The sequence below is a fragment of the Pseudopipra pipra genome, chromosome 9 (assembly GCF_036250125.1).
Source record: "Pseudopipra pipra isolate bDixPip1 chromosome 9, bDixPip1.hap1, whole genome shotgun sequence".
In the NCBI taxonomy this organism is placed as follows: domain Eukaryota; kingdom Metazoa; phylum Chordata; class Aves; order Passeriformes; family Pipridae; genus Pseudopipra; species Pseudopipra pipra.
Window position 1 is genome coordinate 5,268,345 of NC_087557.1, and position 22,625 is coordinate 5,290,969.

At 46.2% G+C, this 22,625-nt stretch overlaps 1 protein-coding gene across 2 annotated transcripts; it reads left to right on the plus strand.

Annotated features, from left to right (window-relative positions):
* Positions 1 to 4,091: 4,091 nt before the first annotated feature.
* Positions 4,092 to 22,568, plus strand: TMCO1 (transmembrane and coiled-coil domains 1). 2 transcript variants are annotated; one of them, XM_064664278.1, is made up of 7 exons: positions 4,092 to 4,237; positions 5,558 to 5,635; positions 8,912 to 8,971; positions 12,182 to 12,228; positions 12,837 to 12,904; positions 16,453 to 16,597; positions 22,236 to 22,568. In XM_064664278.1, the coding sequence occupies exons 1-7, from the start codon at positions 4,168 to 4,170 to the stop codon at positions 22,332 to 22,334; spliced, it is 567 nt and encodes a 188-aa protein (XP_064520348.1). In that variant the 5' UTR covers positions 4,092 to 4,167; the 3' UTR covers positions 22,335 to 22,568. The 2 variants fall into 2 exon arrangements, with proteins under 2 accessions (XP_064520348.1, XP_064520349.1); XM_064664279.1 differs by lacking the exon at positions 16,453 to 16,597.
* The last annotated feature ends 57 nt before the right edge of the window (positions 22,569 to 22,625 follow it).

Genomic DNA, 22,625 nt, shown 5'->3' on the forward strand with positions numbered 1-22,625 from the left:
ACAAGTGCAAAGTACTGTACTTAGGTAGGGATAATGATCTGTGAAAATGCAAGATGGGAACCTGTGGGCTAGCCAGGCCTTTTGCAGATAAAGATCCTGAGTACAGTGGATCAAAGAGCCGATTTGGTGCTGCAGTGAAAAAGGCAAACGTCCCACTGGGGCATATAAACCTTGGCAGGTACTGTGTTTTGAGAAAGGTGAGGCCAGATGGAGAGACTGCAGCGGGGTCTCAGGAACAGCCTGGGCCTGGTTTTGCAGGGCTGCAGGAACCATCCGTGTTTAGTTTGGGGAAGGTCCCTGCAGGGCTGTAAGGCTGCGGGGACACGATAACCATTTCCAAATACATAAAAGGCTTCCACAAACAGGAAGGGAATACCTTTATCTTCCCCATGGGGATTAGAACAAAATGTTGCCAGCTCAACACTGTAAGAAGGGCAATTCAGGATAGTCATTCAGGGACATTTTCTAGGTGTGAGAATGGTTAAGTCCTAGAACATGTTGTTTAGGGAGAGTAAGGACTCTAATCCACAGAGGATTTAGAAAAAAAAAGCACTAGGCAAGCTCCTGTGTAGAAAATGTTTAATGGAGCTGATCCTGCATCAAGGCAGGAGATGGCCCAAGCAATGCCCCAAGGTTCCTGGCAGCGCTGTACATAGGATTTGAACTTTCATTTATGTTTTTAACTTTCTACTTCAACAGAGTGAAACAGTTGTGGAAGTGTTTGCCAGAGAGGTCCCACACCCCAGCCCTCATCACGCAGGATGTGAGAGAGGAGCTCCTAGGATGTTGTGGCCCCTCTCTGCCCACCATTCCTAATTCCTCTGCAACAGTGCCCTGCAGACTGTGGCTTGTGCCATGGGAGCATGGCACTGCATGTGGCTGCTGCCAGGGGAGGAAGTGCTATATGTGGATGAGAACTTCCTGCAGGGATGAATTCCAGTGGATTCCCATGGCCCTCTGCCAGTTTCCAAGCCCTGAACATGGGCACAGCTCCTGTGCACACCCCCGGGCCCTGGGAGCTATTCACAGCTCTTCTTCTTACCCCTGCACTGACACAGCCGTATCTGAACGACAGAACCCCATCAGTACAGTGAAACCTTCAGGTTCTTTGGTCCTCCTCGTGCCTACACTCACTGCTGCCCTGCTCGGGGACAGACCAAACCCTCTGCTGTGCTGCAGCTGTTTCAGGCTGTGCTGTCTGTCCTGAGAGTCTCTGTAGGATGCCCATTGTGGCATTTCACCTCCAGGTCCCCTTATTGCTTGAAATGTGGCAGGAGCAGACACACCTGCAGGGGGAAGGATAAGTAAATACCCCTTGATGGGCCTTGAAGGGGTACGAGCTAAAGATATCCAAGGCTTATTTAGAACACGAGAAGAACTTGCAACGGCTGGAAGTGAATCTAGTCCAAGTCCCAGTTAGTTTTAGATAGCACCTTTCCTCAAAACTGAGAATTTTGCACACTTTTCCTAGCTGCTGGTCATTAACACACTGTGCAAAGCAATTGAATCTTTTGTTCAGTTTAAGTCTGGAGACTTCAGTATATGAAATCTACTGGGACATGTGCCTCTCTAATCTAGTTTCAAGGTTACTTCCATAAATATTACCTCTGCTGTTTCTAGAATGTTTATAGACTGCACTGGCCCTTAACTCATGTGTCCAGAACTGTGTATTATGCCAATAGTTTTCTCATATCCCAGGCTGTTACATCGAATCTAACTGCATCCAACTCTCATCTGTCCTTTACAAGTTGATCAAAGCACATAGTGCTGTTTTAAAAAGGAAATGCCATTGAGAGTAATATGCTATCTGTTGTCTGAAAAAACCCTGCTGATAAGGATCCTGGTGTGATTCAAAATGACAGGATGAAATTACAAAGAGACCTTGTCACCTCTACCTCCAGTTCAAAGCAGTGACACTAGAGAGGAAAGAGGTTCATACCACTGACTGTCTCCTCCTGGCCTGGCTCTGCCAAAACACCACATTCAGTATCAATAACTGATATTCTGTGAATCATTTCCCACAGCAGTATAAGAGAAAGTATTTCAAAATGCTGCTTTGATTGATGTTGATACATCTCACAGCCAGGAAAGCCAGGAAGCTCTGAAGAGAGAGAGAGAAAGGGTGGAGGATGGCATACAGCACAGGGAAGTGCATGAGGTGGCACACAGGAGGGCACAAAATAACAGAGAATCAGAAAATGGCCTGTGTTGGAAGGGACCTTGAAACTCATCTTGTTCCACCCCCTGCCGTGGGCAGGGAGACTTTCCACTAGAACAGGTTGCTCCAAGCCCCATCCTGGCCTTGAACACTTCCAGGGATGGGGCAGCCACAGCTTCTTTGGGCAGCATGTTCCAGTGCCTCACCATCCTCACAGTAAGGAATTTCTTCTATATATCACAAGTCCTGCTATATCATCAGCTGTCAATATCTTCCCACTGCTCACCCTAAACTGAAATATCTGTCCTTAATTTCATCCCTGTCTCCCTGATGGCTCTGAATCCCATTGGACTCGCGTTGCTGATGTTCAGTTCTTCCTGATGTTGCAGAAAGCTCCCCGTGCCCAGAGACAGCACTGGGACTTTCCTTGGGTGCTTATCTGCAGCTTTCAGTGACTGACTCACTGGCAAGCACCTGCACACGTGTGGCTTTCATATTTCCTCATGGGTATGTTACCAGGCTCTGGAGGGGTTGTTTGCTGTCTAACCTCATGCTCTCACTCATTGCTTGCACTGTCTCCTCTGAACTACAGTTTCTCACTCTCCTTCTGAACGGAGTGTTTAATTTAAGGGTGATAGGCTTTTTACCTTCCCTGTTTTTCACTCAGCTCTGCCCATGTAATCCCACAGCGCATCACTGTCACTGATAGCAAACTCCTCCGTTATGTAAGGACAGACACAAACCTGCCCTTCCCTGCCTGCCCTGTTTCCTTTTCTGTATTTCTGCTTTCTAGGTCTCCTCACCCCATTAGAACCCGTGGATTTGGTCTAGTTCCGCTGCTTCAGGTGTAACCGCTGGAGCCTCAATAAAAGTCAATTAAGTCTCTCTGCCAAATCCTTGCCATTACTGCACTGTCCTCGTTAACGTTCTTCTTAGTCTCATCCCATCTGTGAATATTTTACACACACAGAGCAATGGGAGATTTAATTCCCTGCTTCCAGCCCTGTGAATCAGGAAATGCTGTACTGCACTGCTGGCTGTACAGGGGACAGCAACAGCCCCTGGTATAGGGCAGATTAGAATAGTCCTAAATATTTGATCACAAAAAAATGCCTCCTGGTGGGCTGCCTTAACAGGATATTCCTAGAATCATAGAATGGTTTGGGTTGGAAGAGTCATTAAAGATCATCTCATTCCATGGGCAGGGCCACATTCCACTAGACCAGGTTGCTCCAAGCCCCATCCAACCTGGCCGTGAACACTTCCATTCATGCCACTGGCAAATTCACTCAGGGCAGGGTTTTAGAAACCAGGAAGGCTGTTCCAAGCCATACTCTTTCCGAGGGGTACGCTGAACAAAAGCAAACGCCTTGTGCACCTTCCCCTCCAAGCGGCTCCAGGCACCACATCCCACCAAAGCGCAGGGAGGGCGGCGCTGGCTGCACACACCCGGACTTTATGGTCTCAAACTGCGCCAGGGGAGGTTCAGGTTGGACATTAGGAGGGATTTCTTCACAGAAAGGGCGATAAGACGTTGGGACAGGCTGCCCAGGGAGGCGGCGGAATCACCGTCCCGGAAGGGGCTTAAGGAAAGACTGGACACGGGTCTAGTTGACAAGGTGGTGGTGAGTGGTGACAGGCTGGGCTCGATGATCTCGGAGGTCTATTCCAACCAAACTGATTCTGTGTTTCTATGACCCCCACCCCACCGCGGGCACCACCACGCCCCGGTGTGCGGGGCTCGGGGAGCGCTGAGGCAGAATCACACCCAGACCGCCCTCGCCACCATCACAGAGGAGCTCCCTCACGGCGGGCGGCGGGGCCCGCGACGTGATTGACAACCGCCTCAGCCAATCGGGCAGCGCCACCCCGAGCTTCCCCGCCCCTCACCCAATCCGGAAAAGCGGATTGTCCCTTCCGGTTGTTGCTAGGCAACGCGGAGAGGCAGCTTCCGGGTGTCGGGTGCACTTCCGGGTGCGCGGCGGCGCTGCCGGGGCGGGGGCACCACCATGAGCACCATGTTCGCTGACACTCTCCTCATCGTCTTCATCTCCGTGTGCACCGCGCTGCTGGCCGAGGGTGAGCCGCGGAGCCCGCGGGGGCGGCTCCCCGAGCGCCGGGAGGGAGCGGCTGGAGGGGGGCGGTTGGAGGCGCTGGGGCTGAGGGCCGTCTGAACCTCACGGGCACCCTGGAGGACAGCGGTGAATAAACCCCGAACAGCACTGGGTTGTGGTGCAGAGGAGTTGGGTTGTTCCCTCTCGCGGGAGGGGGGGAGGATGAAGGAGGACACGGTGGTTTTCCACCGTAGCTCTTGTGGGAAGGATGTGAAGAAACGGCCTGAACGTGCGATGGTGGTGGCTTAGGCTGCTTGAAAGGACTTTTTGTTTTTAAGTGGTTGAAATAGGTGCAGCTTTTTAAGGATGAGTCGGATAGGTGCCTTTTTGGGGTAGTCACAAGCCAGAGGCCCCTTTCCTGACACTGAGCTGTATCCCTAAATCCCCTTTTTCCCCTCTACCCCCAAACCTTCATCCCATAGCTGCAAGACACCACCTTTGTGCATCCCAAGGGAGAGTCCCCAGAGGAATATGGCACTGGCCCTCTGGGAGCCCTCCTGGCATTAGGGGTTGTATTGTGTACACATCCTCTGCCTTTCACAGCACGGAGCTGTGTTGACCTGGGAAGTGTTTACAGGGTTCCCTTCCCTGCAGCTCGTGATTCCAGGGCCTCAGCAGCACAGCCCTGCTGTCAAGACAAAGACAAAAAAAAAAGGGGCCAAGAGTTTTGTGTAGGGGCTGCTATTGAGCTGCTCACAAACCTCTTGTGGCTCAACTTGTTTTTATCATGTTTAAGTGTGAGAAATTTAGACTGGAGAAACTTTTGAAGTCTCTTCTAGTCTAGTCTAATATCTTAATTTACCTTTTCAAAATGTGATGCTGCTAATGGACAGGTCCTGGTAGGAGCAGGAATTATTCCTCAGGCCTTAATTAGGTGGTGTGAAAAAGCAGAACACAAAGATGTTTATTGCCTTAATCAACCTTTGATTTTTAAGGTGAGCAACAGCTGGTAAATATGAGCATGAGGGAACTGAAGCTGGTCAATTTCTGAAGACATTTATTTTATCTGTAATTCATATATAAAATTAAGAACTAAACAAGTTTTTTTTAGTTTTATATATAGCTTATTTCATAGTTTATTTTACAGTTCTGTTTTACGTGAAACATGTGAAGGGGATATGAAGGAAAGGGATGATACCTCCTGCTGGTTCTTTGTGCTGCCTTGGCTGTGCTGTGACGTGGTTTTGTAGACATAGTGTTTAATTTCTGCATGTGCATTTGCTCACTTGCATCACTGTTATTGCAGGGGGCCTTTGCTTACCTGGTTACTTGCTGTTTGTTTCAGGTATCACTTGGGTGCTGGTTTACCGGACAGACAAATACAAGAGATTAAAGGCTGAAGTGGAAAAGCAGAGCAAGAAATGTAAGTACCCTTCAGACATCAGAGAACGTGTCCTGCTGCTCCTGCTTTAGCAGGTGTCAGATTGAGTAATAGCTGTGCTCTGAGAAATTTCTGCAGGGGGTGAGAACTTTCTGCAGCTTGGATTTCATAGGAGCCAAATTCTACAAGTTACATAAATCTGTAGTGAGGGGACTTGTTTCTGTCCTTAATTCTTGTCTTTTGCTGGAGGAAGCTCAGCACAAAGACCTGTTGCCTTGTCTGAATTGCCCTTCCTGTTAATGGAGTAAGAGGTGGGTACTGGCATCTGTTTTTCTGAACAGGGGTGGCTAATGTCTGAAACAAATGCCTGAAGTGTGTTCAGAGATGCAATTTCTGCCTTTCAGGGGTGAAAAGGTGACTTTGAGGTCTGTTGTGAAAAAGTTCTGGGGTTGAGTAATGAATAATATGAGAGGAAAGCATTATGTGTGAAGATTAGGAGTGATAATTAACGACGGGGGATGAGTAAAGACCAAGTCATCACAGAAGGTCTGAGCTATCAGCTGATGTAAAATAAATTATACTAATGTAAACTGAAAACTAACAGAATTAATTAAGGAAATAAGCTCCATTTTCATTCCATAGGGAGGACATCAGAGAGACCTGGGAGCGGTTGAGCAAAGGATGAGGGAGGAAGGGGAAAAGGGAGCTGAGTGTGAGCAGTCAGAAGATGTGCTTTGGATATTAAGAGAAATGGTAAAGGAGAGGGGCTGATCATGAAGTGTTTCAATGGACCTGTCTGTACTGGAAGCCAAGGAGTAGAGGAGAAATTCATCTGACCTTTCAAACTCAACTATGTGAACCCTACACAGGTTAGAGCAGTAGGAGACTGCACACGACAACTGGAGCCAAAATAGAGCTGGTTTTACCTTAAAAATATTTCACTGGGGTGTCAGTGCTCCTAATGCACGAGAGAACCAATATTATCACTTATTGCTCTTGCCAGTCCAGCTCATTCCAGCCTTCCCTGAGGCAAAATAAACTGAGGAGTTCAAGTGTAGTCGTGCTTGTATCACAGCTCCTACATTGGTGCTTTTGTCAGCACGGCAGCAGCAGACAAGGATTGCATCTCTGCCTGCCTCACTTTAATCCCACTTGTCCTATGTGTACGATGGAATTAGCCCCAAAAGAGCAAGTTAGAGAAGTAGTTGAAACCCAGCTAAAAATTTAATGTCCTTGTGTGTTTGTGCTGTTCAGTTCCGAGGGCAGTTAGCAGGGCTTAATCTCTGGGGCTTAATGACTGCTGTAAGAGTTTAATGCTGTTTGTTTTTATAGCTCTCTTGGTATCTAGGCTATCATCTGTGAAGGGAAAGACCTGAGGTTCATGCATCTCAATTAGTTTCTGATCTCCTTGTTCGTTTCCCCACCCCCAAGAAAAAAAAAAAAAGGTAAAGCTAAATAAGGAGTCACTAAAAATTCAGCTTTGCTTTTCTTTTTCCTTCCCCTCCTGTTCTGAGGACAGCTGGCTGACCTGGTGGCTTACAACTTGCTAAGTGGACCACTTGAGCCACACCTTTCAGCTGTTATCTAACACATCTGAAACAGGAAAAAACACATTTGAGATCTCTAAGCTCTCCCATGAGAGTCCTAGTGATCCTTAGCATTTGCAAAAACAAAGGGGCCCGAGTAATGTACTTAAGGAGACATTGTTACTCCTTAGTTTCATCTCTTCCTGTCCTCCTGGGGAGGAGGCACAGTTGTCTGAGGCTGCTGCAGAGATTGTAGTCAGTGTTCTGGGGGTAGATTTGCAAGGCTGGAGGCCATCCCTGGAATTTCTGCTGTGTTGTCCTGTAGGTTCCCGTGTAGGTTCCCGTGTCTTTAGAGACTGCTTGGCACTCTTTGTTCTGCTGGAACCACAGGAGAATTGGGGCTGTTCCTTTGGGTTGGCATAAGGCTGTCTCGAGTTTAGAGTCAGGGACCACGGGGTTATGTGGATCAGGGTGGGGGGGACTGATCAGGTTTCCCCAGCTGGCAAAAGGAAAGTTATGGAGAGAGCCTTCTGTGACTGCTGGGTTCGTTGAGTCATCTGGCACCTCTCTCCAGTATTCCCTAGGGCACAAGCTCCCTGTTTTTCCCCTTGTTTCAGCCTGCCTTTCGGAGATGCAGTTGTTCTTAGGAAAAAGCAGTTGTCTCAATACATTGCCGTGGAAGAGATGATGTTCAGGTAACTTGTCTGGGCCAGAGTGGTTTTCTGAGCAGTTGTGACTGACTCACAGGCATTGAATAGGGCAGCTCTACAAATCCTTGTGTGGTTTGGAAGTCTAGCTGGTCTTTATTTCCTCTGTGCTTGGAAATCAGGGCTAGAAGGTCTGTGCTGAGCTGGTCCTTCATATGGGAGGACAGTCCTAGTGCTCAGGTATCTGTGAGCTAACAATGAGCCAAATCTCTGTTGGTAAGGTAGATATGGTAGATGCAGTTTTCATAGATAAAGGAAAAAAAGGGCTGCTATCTGTTGCTAGATCATGGTCATGCTTTATCATCCTCACTTCTTGTAGTACTTTTGTTATAGTTCTTGAATTAAAATATCTCTTACTTCCTGGAGAAACCTTGCTGTCAGCAGAACATTTGCAGACGAGCAGCACATTTACCATGTTACAAGTGCACTGTGCTGGCTCTATGTGAGCCTTGCTTGCTGCAGTGGTAGTGGGTTGCAGATGCCTGGTGAGTGTCTGATTTGGTGTTTTATACCTTAGAGCTTAGGCTCCTACTTTAAAATATTGCAAATACTTCAGTACTAATTAATTGAAGGATGGAGAGGCTGTGGCTGACTGCTTGGGCAGTGTTTCCCCTGAGAATGCCGGTCTATGGAGAAGGGATGTGCGAGAACACAGGCTGTCCTGTATTCTGCTTCCCACTGCAGATAATTGTGAGCAGAGCTGACCACAAAGCTCTTTTCATTGCACTTGCTGAATCAAAAGTACTGTCTAGTACTAATGACAAATCAGCAAGGGTCACTTGAGCCAAAATTGTCCCCAGACTGCTCGGTCTACAATGTAATGGGCTCTTGACAGGGTTCTAAATTAACCCTTTAAATATGTTGATATCTTATCCAGGGTTTTGAATTTTTTAATTGTAGTTTTTAATTGATTGGTGTAATCATCCCTGATAGTTGATAACTTACTGATTCTGAGTATGTTCTTAGTCATACCTAGCTGCTTTGTACCCCACTTCTCTACAGGAGTAAAATGTTTTGTTTGGTGTGTGGAAAAGGAGTGGTGGTATCCCTGTGCAGAAATGATGGAATATCTTTTCCTTTGGCAGTGGAAAAGAAGAAGGAAACGATAACTGAATCAGCAGGCCGACAGCAGAAAAAGAAGATAGGTAAGACTGGTGCCTCAGAAATGAGGGAAAGCTGAGAAACTTAAGTCATGATCCTTTCAAAAATATTTACTTATTTGCCTTGCTCTTCCAAGGCAGGAGACATCCAGCCTTCTGATGGCTTTGGTCACATGGGCGGATCACTGAGAGAAGCAGCACCGCTTCCTGAACTCATTGACTTTCTCTCCCATTTTAGCCATGATTGTTATTAATTTCTCTTGTCAAAGCTCTTTGCAATGCACTGGCAACTTGCAATAGCTGTAGGACTCTGTGATTGTAATTTTTGGATCTTTTTTTTCCTTTTTTTCCCCTCATTTGAACACTTCAGAGCTGAAGGTGTTTATGTTGACTATAACTGTCCTTAGATTTATCTCAAATTTGATAAAGTAGTTTTGCTCAATTTTAGGCAGTGATTTATTTTTCCATTCCTTTTCATTGTCAATAAGCTGAAGTCTTCCTAAGTAAAGGTAACTCTTTAAGTACTGAACTAAGCAAGAACAAGGTAAATAGATGCTTAAGGGATGTGAGCTTTTGGGAAGTTCTGTTATCTGCAGGACTTGCAACGTGCAGTAAAGCTCAGTTAAGTTATTACAGAAATTGTGGCAGGAACACTTCTGAGAGCTCCTGGGAGTTGGTTTCCTCATTCCTCTGTAACTCCAGGTAGCTGGATTAGTCATTTGATCTGTACAAAGCTTGGGAATTATAAACACATCTTCAAACAGTTCTTCCTAGGTAGAAAACCTGTTGTCCTTAGATTCCTGAAGGGACAGGAGCCAAACGCTTCCTCTTGTGTGTTTTCAGTTCTTCATCTTGAATAATCCCTGTGTGGGATGAACACTGCCTGGTGGATGAGGCAACTTTGAAAGTGACCCTGTGTAACAACTACACATAACATTAAAAAGTGTGACAGTGGCTTTTTTTTGCAGGGCACTGTCCAAGCTATGTTCCTAGCAGACAATATTGTACTTGTGCTTGGACTAAACTAATAAACAGTAGAATCTGAGGAATTCAGATGCTCCACCAATTTTTTTATACACTGAAATAATCTTGTTTTGCTGATGGAAAAACAAAGCACAAAGGGACTAAGATCAGAACTTAGGAAGTGACCACTGATTTTGTTTGCTGTGATGCTTGCTGGCCAGACCTAAGATACTGAGGCTGATTTTTTTATTTTTCCAAGTGCTGCATAACTTCAGTATCTCATTTGTTTTCAGGCAAAGCTGAATTCCTGATGTTTCTGAAAAATTAGGCCCTAAATGTCAAGCTGGACTTCCAGAAAATGACTCACAGCTGTTAACTGCTTTTGAAATCTCTGATTTCAGTAACTCTATTGGATGTCAAATCACTCTGCAAGATGTGGCATTGTTGTAACAGCAAATTTACTTGTGCTGGAGTGCCTCTGAATTCTACCATTTTAGTTAACGAAAAATAAATATTGACTGAGGCTTTATGGATAAGTAGCAGCTGTGGTACAGACCTGCCTCAGTTGCCATCTGTTCTGTGCACAGAATAAGACAGGAGGTGTGTGGATGATATTTCTTGGTTTCATAAGGGGTGAATCGTGCATGTGCACAAGGAGGTAGGGTGAAAGTTGCAGGAGAAGGCTTAATTTGGTGCTTCCTACTTAGGAAACTTCAGTTCACTTTACACTTAAAAATTTCAGTCACATTGTGTCTAAATCACCTTTTGACACTGCTGGGAACAGGACACCTTTAACATTGTGGTGTGGCTTTTTGTCGTTTCATCTTAAGAAATTAATTTGTTAGCTTAAACTTTGCTACTGCTTTCTGTTTCCATGTGCCCCTGGAAGGAAAGACAGTGACATTATCAGGAATCCACGTGAGTGCTGGATGAACAGTAACACCCAGAGCCTGTTTGTTTGGAATTTGTAGAAATAGGTGAGAGACAGTTCAGGTATATTGGGGGATCACGGCTGTGTTCTTTTCCTTGTGTAACCTTTAGCCCACCTAAAAAGATGGCTAGTTATGTAGCAGAGGGGAAAAAACAAGTATTTGTGCCAAATGTGATTCCTGAAGAACTGGCTTGAGGTTGCTGAAATGTCCCAGAACAAAATTCTCCACCTGGGTCAGGAAGCAGGTGTCTGGAAAGTTCCTGCCAGAGTGGATGGTTTGTAGTTAGGAGCAACTGAAAATAGCCAAGAGGATTCTAAGAAATTGGGTAGGGGTGTTGCTGTTGCTTTTGGTAACACTGTGAATCTCTGTGCTTAGAGAGAGAATTGTGGAGCTTCTGTTTCATGGGCCTCTTGTACTGAAACTTCAGTGGGATCCCTGGAAAATCACACTTGACAGTCCTTCTGCATCACTCCCTCTTCATTCACGCTGTTCTTTTGATATTTCTTCATCATCCACATCCTTACTTCAGCTGGGTGTTGCTTCCAAGCCCTGGCTGCCCCTCTGGATCCTCAGCCTGAGAGGAGCACAAGGGATGATGGGGACATGGGACAAGAAAGGTGACAGGTAGTGGATAATGCTCGAGGCCAGAGCAGTCCTCCAATGAGGGGCATGGAAAATGTCCTCTCTGATCTCTGAGTATCTTTGAAGTTTGTGGTGACTTAGGGACAGACTAAATTTCCAAAGGAGTATTTTAAAGTATTTTCTGCAAAGCACAATAATATACACATTACTGAATTTCATGTGGGAAATCTATCTTTGGAGAGCCTCCTAGGTGTGACAAGAGTCCAAAATTCATTAGTGAGACAAGCAGGATGTTGGCATTGCTGAGGTGCAGCTCCCAGCTCTTTGTATTGTTTCAAAGTCCCTTCTGACACCTCCAAAATGAAATCTTTACTTACACAACGTATTTACAGTGGTGTGTGGCAAATTGAGACCACTTTCTTTGGGAACCGTGATATAGGGGCACTGTCTCTGTTCTCTGGCAATAGTGTTCATGCTACTGTGTCAGTTGGTTGAGTTAGCAAATCTGACATTCGGTGCATTTCTTTCAGAAGTGCTGAATGTGTGATTCCAGCCACCTCCTCTCTTTGTGCCAGCCTTGCTGCATGTTGCTTTGGTGGAGGAATGGTTGGCTATGTACAGTTTTTTCACTTTCTACTGTCTGGCGGAGGGAGCTGGAGTTGATTTTGGAAGTGTTATTTGTTTGCACAGCCAAAAAGGTTAAGTCTTCCTGGAAATGAAAACACTCTGGTTTCTAGGTTGACAGAACTGATTATAACTGTTGTTTTTGTCTTTGCAGAGAGACAAGAAGAGAAGCTGAAGAATAACAACAGGGACTTGTCAATGGTATGAAAATTAAACCCAGTTCCCAACTGCTGGGGATTTCAGTCAGTTTTCCACCAGAAAGACTTTGTTCAATTGGCAGACATAGCTGCTTTTCTTCCTGAAAAGTCCTTCTGGGTTTCCTCTAATAATTCTCTACAGATTTTTGTGTGAGCCACAGAGTTCTCCAGCAGTTACTGCCTCATCTCTCATGCCAAACCTTAGCCATTTTCAGCTTTATAAGTCTCCATGATGTTTTCAAAGTAGAATTTGTCTGACTTCTTGTAACTTCAGTCATTGTAATGATCCCCTGCTGACTGGCTGTGTAGGCTTAAGGAAAAAAAGAGCCTGTAGAAGGTAACAGGAAAATTCTAGAGCACTTTTTGGTTTTGTCTCCCTGATGCAATTCCTCACATCAGTGGCCTGTGCTGTGCCTGCCTTTGTACCCAGCTGTTGACCGAACTTATCTTTGGGAGTTCTTCAATCACTTTTATAATCCCTCTGCCTTCTGGGTCATCACTTTTCCCTGTAGATTTCAGTGATCTGTACAAAGCCTGTTCATGAGGGTGTGAGCTCGTAATTCTTCAGTGTGGGCCTGTTGTTTTGATTATCTCTGACCTTTCTGCTTGCAGGTTCGAATGAAATCCATGTTTGCCATTGGCTTCTGCTTTACTGCCTTGATGGGAATGTTCAACTCCATGTAAGTATCAACTTCCTGGATTTTTTTCATAAATTTTTGTGGTGAATATATTCTCCACCTTCCCTTTATCACCTCAAATGTTGCAGTGACAGAGTCCAGCCAAGAACCATAACTAATCTGTATAAAATGGATCAATATTTCATATGAAGATGGGGTGGTTTAGTCACCACGTGCACGTTCTGCTCAAGAGGGAACATTGAATACTGAAGACAATCAAGCTGAATAAATTGCATTCAGTCTAGACACAGCTCTAATATCCTTTCTGTGTGGGAACATCCTGATTAGGGCAAGTTTGGGAGATGTCAGGCAAGAAGCTTCAGTCTTCAGCCACTTTGGCTTGACTATAATAGTGTGACCACAGAATGCTCTTGGAAGCAAAACTGGGTCAGCTCCCTTGTCCTTAGAAGTGAGCTGTAATTGCAGAGTTGTTGCCCTACTTAAGGTGATCAGAGTCCAGATATTGGCAGGTCCAGGCATGGTCTTCAATCTCCCTTTGTTTTAAAAGTGACCTGGGATAGGTCCAGTTAAAAAAAAACAACAACAAAGATAAAAAACCCCAAACTGGTTTACATGGTTATAGAAAGCTTTGTTTCAGGTATGCAAATCTGAAAGACTTGTGCTCGACTTTTAAAACTGGCTTCACTTAAAATGTGAACTGTTGGCTGTTAAATCTGAAGATGACATGGATATGATTAGGATAACCTTTAGGAGGTTGCTTGATATCTGGGCAATATACTTGTCCTCCAAACAGGAATTTACATCGTTGGGCACCAGAGTCTTTGGCCTCTGTGCTGGCAGTCCCTAGGATACAGTGAATTGTTATTTTACTGGAGATCTGTGGGTGGATAAATTGCAAACTTGGGGTAACATAATAACAGAAGTGCCACTGTGTGGATTCTTTATTTATTCAGCTTAGTCAGACTTCAGCATCTAGCATTCTCTGGGTGCTGGGAAGCTGAGCAGAGCAACACGACACTAAAGGACTCTAAAATTTGGGTACAGTCTTGAGTCACTGATGTCTCATTTCACTGCAGCCCTGAGCAGGGCTGGAGGTGCATCGTGAGTCACATCCCCAGCAACAAGGTGTCTGATGGGGGATTTATAGTGCTGCACTCGAGGCCTTCAAGTGCTTGCCGTGCTATTTGGGTGCAATACAAACATCAAGACCACCCCTGCACTGAAACAAGTGGAAAAACAAAAGGCTTTACCCTACTCTGCCCACTTTCCTATAGGGGGAAGAGGCAGTTGTTCTGAGTATGCTGTGCCCAACTAGTATTACAGAACTGTAAATTTATTAAGAGCTTTAGGAAGGAACTGATTTGGGTTAAATCCTTTGTGTCTCCTCCTTCCATAGATATTAACCTTAAAAAAAAAAAAAAAAGAAGAAACCAGCAAACTTAAAACCCACTAAGTTTACTTGCCTTGTTCCTCTTTTGAGGATTCCTGCCCACAGAGATCATGCTACTAGACAGAAGCTTTATGTGAACCTTTGGGCATGTCTTTCCTTTAACTGCCTCTTTCTTTAGAGGGAGCATGAACAGCAGAAGTATCCAGAGACCTCACTGATTGTTAGAGCTAGAATAACTTTCTTGCTAAGAGCTGAGGTTATTGAATTAGAATCTAAAGATTTGACTGCCTGCCCTTTGGGGCTACATAATTAAATCCTTGCTCCCGGTCTCAGTACAAAGTAGCCAGTGGACCTGAATCGAATGGCAGCTTTGGTGGGTGGTACCTGCGCTGTCTGAAGCTGACAGTGGTTTGGTGGAGCTGGTTCTCGTGTACTGCCAGTCTCTTGACACAGTATAAAGAGCAGCTGCTTGTTGCAGGAAGAGCAGCTCAGTTACGGATTTAGGAGGCTCTTAGACTTCCTCTTCTCCCTACTGCTGGTTCATCCATGGAGGCACTGTGGGTGTGGTACGAAAAGGAGAAAAAAGGGTGGCTGAGGCTTGCAATGGCTGCAGCCACATTTGCTGCTTTTCCTGGTCTTGAGTGAGGTCATGGCTTCAGGGGACAAAAGGAGCAAGGAATTGTGTGGAAGCAGCATTTTGTGCCACCCTTTGGACAAGTATTATGCAAATGCTGCTACTCTGTGGCTGGGCACCTCACGTTTGCCAAGTGCCAGCTCAGCCAAAATGGAAATTACTGGGATGAGCTGTTCTCGTTCTTAGCGTGTCAGTAGTAATGGGGCAGCAGGTTGGACCATGCTGGAAGGAAGCGTCAAGAAGGCTGATTTAAACCCAAAGAGCAGAATGCTGTGCTCAAGACAAGCAGCTGAATGACTGTTGTGGCTTAAAAGGCAGCGAGATGTGTAGCAGTGGTGGCCTCCAGGCCACCAGGGATTTTTCCTGGGAGAGAAATTAGCTTCCGTGTGTCTCAATTCTCTCTTGCCAGAAACTTTTTAATGCAATCAATTCTCTGCCTTACTCTAGGAGTTGAGCATTTCTGTACCTCTTCATAACTGTGAAAACCTGCTGGAATTAAAAGCAGGTACCTCGGGGTGCTACTGCTGAAGTACTTGTCATTCTCACAGCAGGAATAACGTAGAATTTGAAGCCACTGGGGGATGTTACAGGGAGATAAACATCCGTTCCGAGCTCCTTTGCCAAACTGCCTGTGAGATGTAAACAAAGTTGGCGTGTGTTTGAGCTGTAGCTGTGTGAATGCATCTCCACAGGAAAGAAGGCTCATTTAGAATCTCTTGAAACAAGAAACACCTGTTCGAAAATCAGCACATGCAGAGAAAATAACATCCAAATATGCACATGCTGATGAGGCATCATACACACTCACTTCAAAAGATTGGGTTGACTGTCTGGCTTGGGAGAAATCTTTGCAAACTGGCCAGAATTCACACTCTGCTTGATGCCCTGGAATGTGGACCTGGAGGAATTCCAGGAGCAGGACATGCCGCTTGGAATATGCACTATCATCCTGCCTCTGCACTGCCTTGTCTTCAGAGCTAATGCAGAGAAGACTGGGGGTATTAAATGTGTTCTGTTTATGACCCTCTTGTGCTGAGGAGTGTGGTTGCTCCAGGAAAGAAAAAGGTGTCTTTTGATTTATTCTCTGCTTAAAAAATGCTCTTTTGCTTAAAGCAAAGAGTCTATCTTGTTGCAGTAACTGCAATACAGCAGGGTGACAGTCATCCATCATCTGTTGAAGTGCTGACTGGGAACTGATCTGCTAAATTTGACTGTTAAATAAAATGCACCAGAAAACTACAAAATACCGACCAAGATTTTATGAGACAACAGCTTGTCCAGTCCATCACTTAATCACTATGAACTTCTTTGACTGTGCCAAAACTGTTACTGAGGGAAGCCTCCTTACCTTGTGGATGGTTGGGTGTGGAGGGTTTGGTGAGAGAGGCGTGCTCAGTCTCCTTGGTGGAGCGTATGAAGAGGTGGGCTGGAGAAGGCAGCGAGGCTTCTTAGCCTTCCATGTGGTCTCATCTGCTCTGGTGGCCCGTTGAAGATGCTCACTTGTTCTTTCCGTATCCAAATGCTCTTTTACTGTCCCCAGTTGTGATCCAGTGCTCTCTTTTCCAGATTTGATGGTCGAGTGGTGGCAAAGCTTCCCTTTATCCCCCTCTCGTACATCCAAGGTCTCTCCCACCGCAACCTGCTGGGTGAGGATTACACCGACTGCTCCTTCATCTTCCTCTACATTCTCTGCACAATGTCCATCAGACAGGTGAGCACATTGCTGTCTCCCCTATGTGCCTGGAGCAGGGAAAGCACATCTCCATCCATGAAGAGGAATCTACTGCTGCAGTCCAGTATTGCACATATGATCTTTGATCCGTTGTTTGCCTTCATTCCTAGGCCTCATATTCAAAGCAATTCTAGGTTGAGATCATAAAAACAGTCACTATCCTGGACTGGCCTAGAGACTTGCACCAGACTTGACTAGAGACTTGCACCAGGACTCTAGGACAGAGTTGGCAGAAATGGATTCCTGATTTGTATGATAACTTTGTGGATTGCCATACCAAGAGATTGTCTCCATCAGAAGCCAATCTGAATCCTACTTTTTAGTAATTATGACTTTTACAGTAATGTGTGCATCTTTACAAACAGTAGCAGCTTTAGGGGAAATTTCCTTGGTGACTAGTAGTTCTATAAAGGTTTCATCAGTCCATGAAGTTGCTAAAAAAGTGAGGAAAAAGTTAAACCTGCTCTTTTGGGTTTGTCCTTCCTGTGTTTGCTGGCTGCCTGATTTTTTTCAGAGTCTTAAGAACTTTACCTTGGGTGTCAAGTCTCTCCCAGTGTCAGGAACTTGACACAGACAGAGAGGGTCTGGTATGATAAGCCAAGAGTAGGATCCACACAGCTCTCCAGATTAGCTCAGTAGTCCCATCTTTTGGAAGAGGGCGAGGATATCAGTGAGGATAAGAGAAGTGCCTGTTCAGGAAGGTTCACTGGCAGCTTAAGTGGCATAATGGCCAATGAGGACAAGAGGGCCTTCTCAGTGCAGCCAGAAGTTTACTTTATTTTCCAGATTTTCCCAGATTAATAGACTCTGGGGGCTGGATGAATGCTGGTGCAACTAGCTGCAAATTACCTGCGCTTCTGTATTTTGTTTGCCTTTTCTTTGATTTTCTTCCTGAATTCTAGCTGCTTCTACTTGGGGGGTGGCAGGGGACTTAGAAAGACTTATAGCACATCAGCATAGGGAAGTGATGTGTTATGCCAGATGCTGTCAGAAGTTAGGATGAGCTTCATGGAGCAGCTCCATAACAGAGACTTCCTTTAGTCACGAAGCGCATGCTAATAAATGGAATTCTCCCTAGCCTTTTGTATTGGATGCTTGTGTTGAAATGGATCTGTGTCTGGTCCTATGCAAAATTCTACATAACTGTAGAATAACTTATGTTGAAATGATCACCTGGAGTTCACCTGGCCCACCCCTCACTCCAGGCAGGCGCAGCTTCAGAGTACCAAAGGCCAGGGGATTCCTGACTGTTTGCTGCAAGACAGACTTTCACTTCCCAGTGACTTGGGAACTGGAGCAGTGTTTGCTGCTTTGAAAGAAATGAGACATTTTTAGCTCTTAAGACCACCTTCCAGAATTCCTGGTATGCTGTAGTCTGATGCTGTTCCTTCAAGCAATCTTGTCTGGTGCTGCTCTGTGCTACTCACCTGTTACATGGGAAGTCCTCTCTTTGCAATGTTGCAAGTTACATCAAACTAAATAGCACTGCCAGCAAGATTTTTCTGCACCCATCTGGTTGATTGGGGAACTCCTTTGCTGAAAAATCCCCCATTTTTGTCCAAAAATATAATTCCTGTGGTTAGTCCTAGTCCTGGGAATTTCCTGCTGTTTCATATGGTGAAATTGGTGGATGGCATGAACTCAGAAACGCTGAGCTTTTTGCAGTGGTTTGGCCTTTCAAGAGAAGTTCTGGGAAAAAAATTGCCCCTGTGCTTGAGAGGTCATGCTGGAGGCCCTGTGGAGGAGGGAAGTTAGTTTATTGCTTTGGAGAAGGGTGTTTGTGCTCCAAAGTGTTAGACTGCAGTCTGCATAATGCTGCCTTATCTACCTGATCATGGTTAGCATGAATTAACATGGATTCCTGCAGTTCTCCAGCTGTCAGGCACTTTCTTCCTCCTTGGTACCTGGAGGAAAGGGCAGGGACACTCCAGTTTGCTCAAAAGGAGGAACTAAAGCTGTGATTGCTGCTGGCATCCTACTCCTGGCTTTATTGCTATTTGAAAGAACCTAGGTGATAACAGCATTGGGAGGAGGACTTTGAAGTGCTGTGAGAGGCCAGGGGAGAGGGCATGAAAGTAATTAAGGGCTTAAAATGGTGCCAAAGACTTGCACTTAATGCTTTTCAATGACCTTGGAGGTGAAAGTTTTGTGATCCTTTGTATTTCACTGTGTTCAGAAGGGGAAGTCTTGCCATGTTAGCTTCAAAACAGCTGCTAGCCCAAGGGAGGAGAACTGATATGGGAGTTTGTGTCTGGCTTGATGCTGCTCACACAAGAGGAGGAGTGGAGATGTACCAAAACTCAGGGAACAGGTTACAAACGAACTAAGGAGACCATACATCCTTCAGCCTTCCCTGGAGCTGCCTGTGAAGGGATCAATGGCAGGGAAGAGAGATGCTTCTGGGGAGCTCAGAGGTGGAGGAACTCTTGTGTGTGTGAAAAAGCAGTGACCTGATGGGAAATGCAGGGGAGTACGTGAGGGTGGGAGGCTTAACTGGACGGTGGTTACGTTAGTGGGACAGGCAGGAGCAGCATCAGGCACTCTCTTCATGGGGCCCTCAGGCATGTGGGGGTGATAAACTCTTCAAACACTGACTGGGAAGCTTGCTGCCTGTGACCTGGCCAGCATCTCCCAAAATAGTCACCTCACAGTGAGTAACTTCCTTTGCGCTGTTCCCAGCTCTCCCTGGCACGTAAATCCTGTCTCCTAGTTCCTCCTGCCTTCCTGTTTGGAGAGAGGAGGGTTGCTGGGAGAGGCCTTCCAAGGGTCCTTGAGCTGTTGGGTTTCAGCTGGGAAAGTCTGCTGGGCTGGGTGGGAGGTGTAATGTCAGGGTTACATCCTCTGTCCCCGCTCCTGGTTCTGAGCTCCCAGCCTTCACCTGTGCTGTTTGGGAAGAGGGATATGCTGCTGTTCCTCGGGCGTTTGCTGGTCTTCACTTCCTTTTCACACGCATCTGAACTGTAGATTAGGCTGCTTGTCACTGAAGCATGTTCCCAGTGGGAAGGGGAGCCAGCAATTATCCCTCCTGCCAGGAGTGCACTTTCCCACAGAGCCTGGTCTTTAGGGCAGGGAGCCACTTGCTGCCTTGAGGCCCCTTCTGGGTTTGAAGACAAAAGCAGAAGCAGATCCTGTCCTTCCTGCAGTCATTTGAGGGCAGATTAGAAGAGCTTGGATGGGGAATTTGGATTTTTAGTCTTCCCTCCATGCTCCTGAAGGTAATGGTCATGTTTGTGTTGGAAGTAGACTCTGCAGACTTCCTTGTGTAAGGTGTCCCACAGCAGACAGGACAAGGTTTCTGCTGAACCTTGCCCCATCCCTGGTGTTTCCAGCTTTGTAGACTTCAGGATTGCTATCCAGAAAAACTTGCTTTGGAGCTAGTGCATGATGCTATCTGCCTTCCACAGCATGGAGGGGACTACATGGAAGGATAATGCTGGAGGCTGACTGTGGTCTGGAATTCACATACAGACTATCATCTCCCTTCCTCCTAGAACTGTTCAAGCAGTTGGAGTAAACTTTAACACCACAGTTCTCCTCTCCCTCCATGCTAAAAGGAACAGGTCGGAGGCAGTGCACACTTCTTCGGTTCCATGGATTCTCTGCTCCACGGGTGAGCCGGTAGGAAGATCACACGAAACTGGTCCTGCCTGCTGCTGGCTCTGCAGCACCCTCTGGTGTTACTGGATCTGTCCCTCGGCTGCTCCTGTTTCCTCCTTTCTGTCCATTGCTTGACTAAGGAAGTGCCGAGGGGAGCAGCCTCGCAAAGGAGTTAAATGCTCTCGTATATATTCAGTTGCTGAACATCAGCCAGTGGCTGAGTTATGGACTTTTGGACCTCACGTAATTCCTCTTCAAGTGTTCCCCTCCTTTACTGTCATGCTTCTGTGTGGGCTGAAACCTTCCTTTTCATAGTCTCCACCTGGAATGATTCCTGATTATTTTATTTTAATGTAGCTACTGCGGAATTAGAAAACTATCTGCCTTTTGTTTTTGTTTTTTTTTTATTTTGGTTTATTCTCCTTCCTGTCTGACATATCCTGACAGTTATTTTGCAGAGGACACTCAGGTTTGAAGAGAATCCTCCTTCCTCCTTTTGTTGTCTCAATAGCCAGGACTCAGCTGGTGACATGAGGAGGACACAGTTGTTTTCTTCTTTCCCTTGCATAAGATGTCTCTGTTGTGCCAGCACTGCAGGAGCAGCATCTTGAGCTGGAGTTCCTTACAGTGAAGCATGAAACCCAAAGATGGCTCTTTGTAGTCGTACTGTTGTGAAATTTAAAAGAAATTTCTCAAAAATCAGGAAAAACATAAAATTTAAATATTCTGCTGTGATTTTTTTTTTTTTTTTTAAAAAAAGCTTATGCCTGGCTCTGCTAATTAATTCTTTCCCTGTTTGTTGTTTTCCACTGAAACACCCTGCTGGGATGCAGATGAGGTCATCTCAATAGTCAGGTTTTGGGGTTTGCTGCATACGTCCTGTTATCGTGCATGTCTCCACCGCCCCATTGTTCTGTCTGCAGCACTAGCATTCATGCTAATTCTGTGCCTAAGCTCCTGACTTGGACTTGGCACACACTGTGGTTGCCATGCTGCTGACCCAAATTCCGGCTGCATTAGGAGAGGGCCTTCCTCGCCAGCTTGCAGACCCTCTGGCTCTGAGGGCCGCCATCAACAGTGCTTTCTGGAATTTGGGAAGACCAAGGGCTGTGTGGTGCTGCCCGTGAGCAGCTGTTGGGAACCTGCTCCTGAGTGTGCACTGCAGTTAAATTGCAAAGATATCGTAGGTTGATTTTAAACCAACACGTGCATGAAGACACTGATAAGGCACCTGCCAGCTGACTGTGGGGTGTGTAGCTGCAGGTGGAAAAGAACCCTCAGCCAAAATGTGGATTTGGTAACCAGAGGCTTTTTTTGAGGCGGGGAAGAGTGGCCCAGCTCTAAATGTAGCTGTTGGGGATGATTGTCTGGCTCTGTGCTAAGCTGGGTTGAACATACAGGGATAGAGGTCCAACAAACAGTAGCCAGATGGATAAGGCTGTGTGGGTGAGAACCTGAATCTGTTGAAACCAGTGGGGAGGTTTTACTTGTAGTGCTGGAGAGGGTCCAGCAGAGGCCACAAAGATGATTTTGGGGTCAGAGCACCTCTAATGAGGAGAGACTGCAGGAGCTGGGCCTGTTTAGTCTGGTGAAGAGAAGACTGAGAGGGGATCTCATCAACTCACATAAATATCTCAAAGGTGGGTGCCAAGAGGATGGTGCCAGACTTGGTTCACTGGTGCCCAGTGACAGGATGAGGAGCAGTGGATGTAAACTAAACCACAAGGAACTTCACCTCAACAGGTGGAGGAAGAACTTCTTTACATTGAGGGCGGCAGAGCACTGGAGCAGGCTGCCCAGTCTCCCTCTCTAGAGACATTCCAAACCCACCTGGATGCATCCCTATGTTGCCTGCTCCAGGTGACCCTGCCTTGGCTTTGGGGGGGTTGGACTGGATGATCTCCAGAGGTCCTTCCAAACTAACAATTCTGTAACTCTGTAAGCAGAGTTGGGATTTCTTCCTCTTTGTCTCCCTCATCATGGTCTGACACTATCCTGCTCTTTGTTCTTGTTTCCGCAGAATATCCAGAAGATGCTCGGTCTTGCTCCTTCCCGGGCTGCCACCAAGCAGGCAGGAGGCTTCCTTGGCCCCCCACCTCAGGCAGGGAAGTTCTCCTAAAGCACAGCCTTCATGGAAGGCCTGGCCAGTGCACTAGACTGCCTTTGGGAGGTAACAAGATGGGATTCTGCACCAGGCATCACCTGTTCAAACAAAACCAGGCTATGCAGTATTGAAATCATCATCCATTTGGAGTGTTCCACCAGCAGTTGATCGCTCATCAAACCAGGAAACATCTCTGAGAAGATAACTCGACCTTTTGTTTCTGAGAAATAAACGGCATGGGCATGTTAATTAATGAATGTGTCTTAATTGGGTGATGGAGCGCCGCCCGGGGCCGCGGGTTCGGCT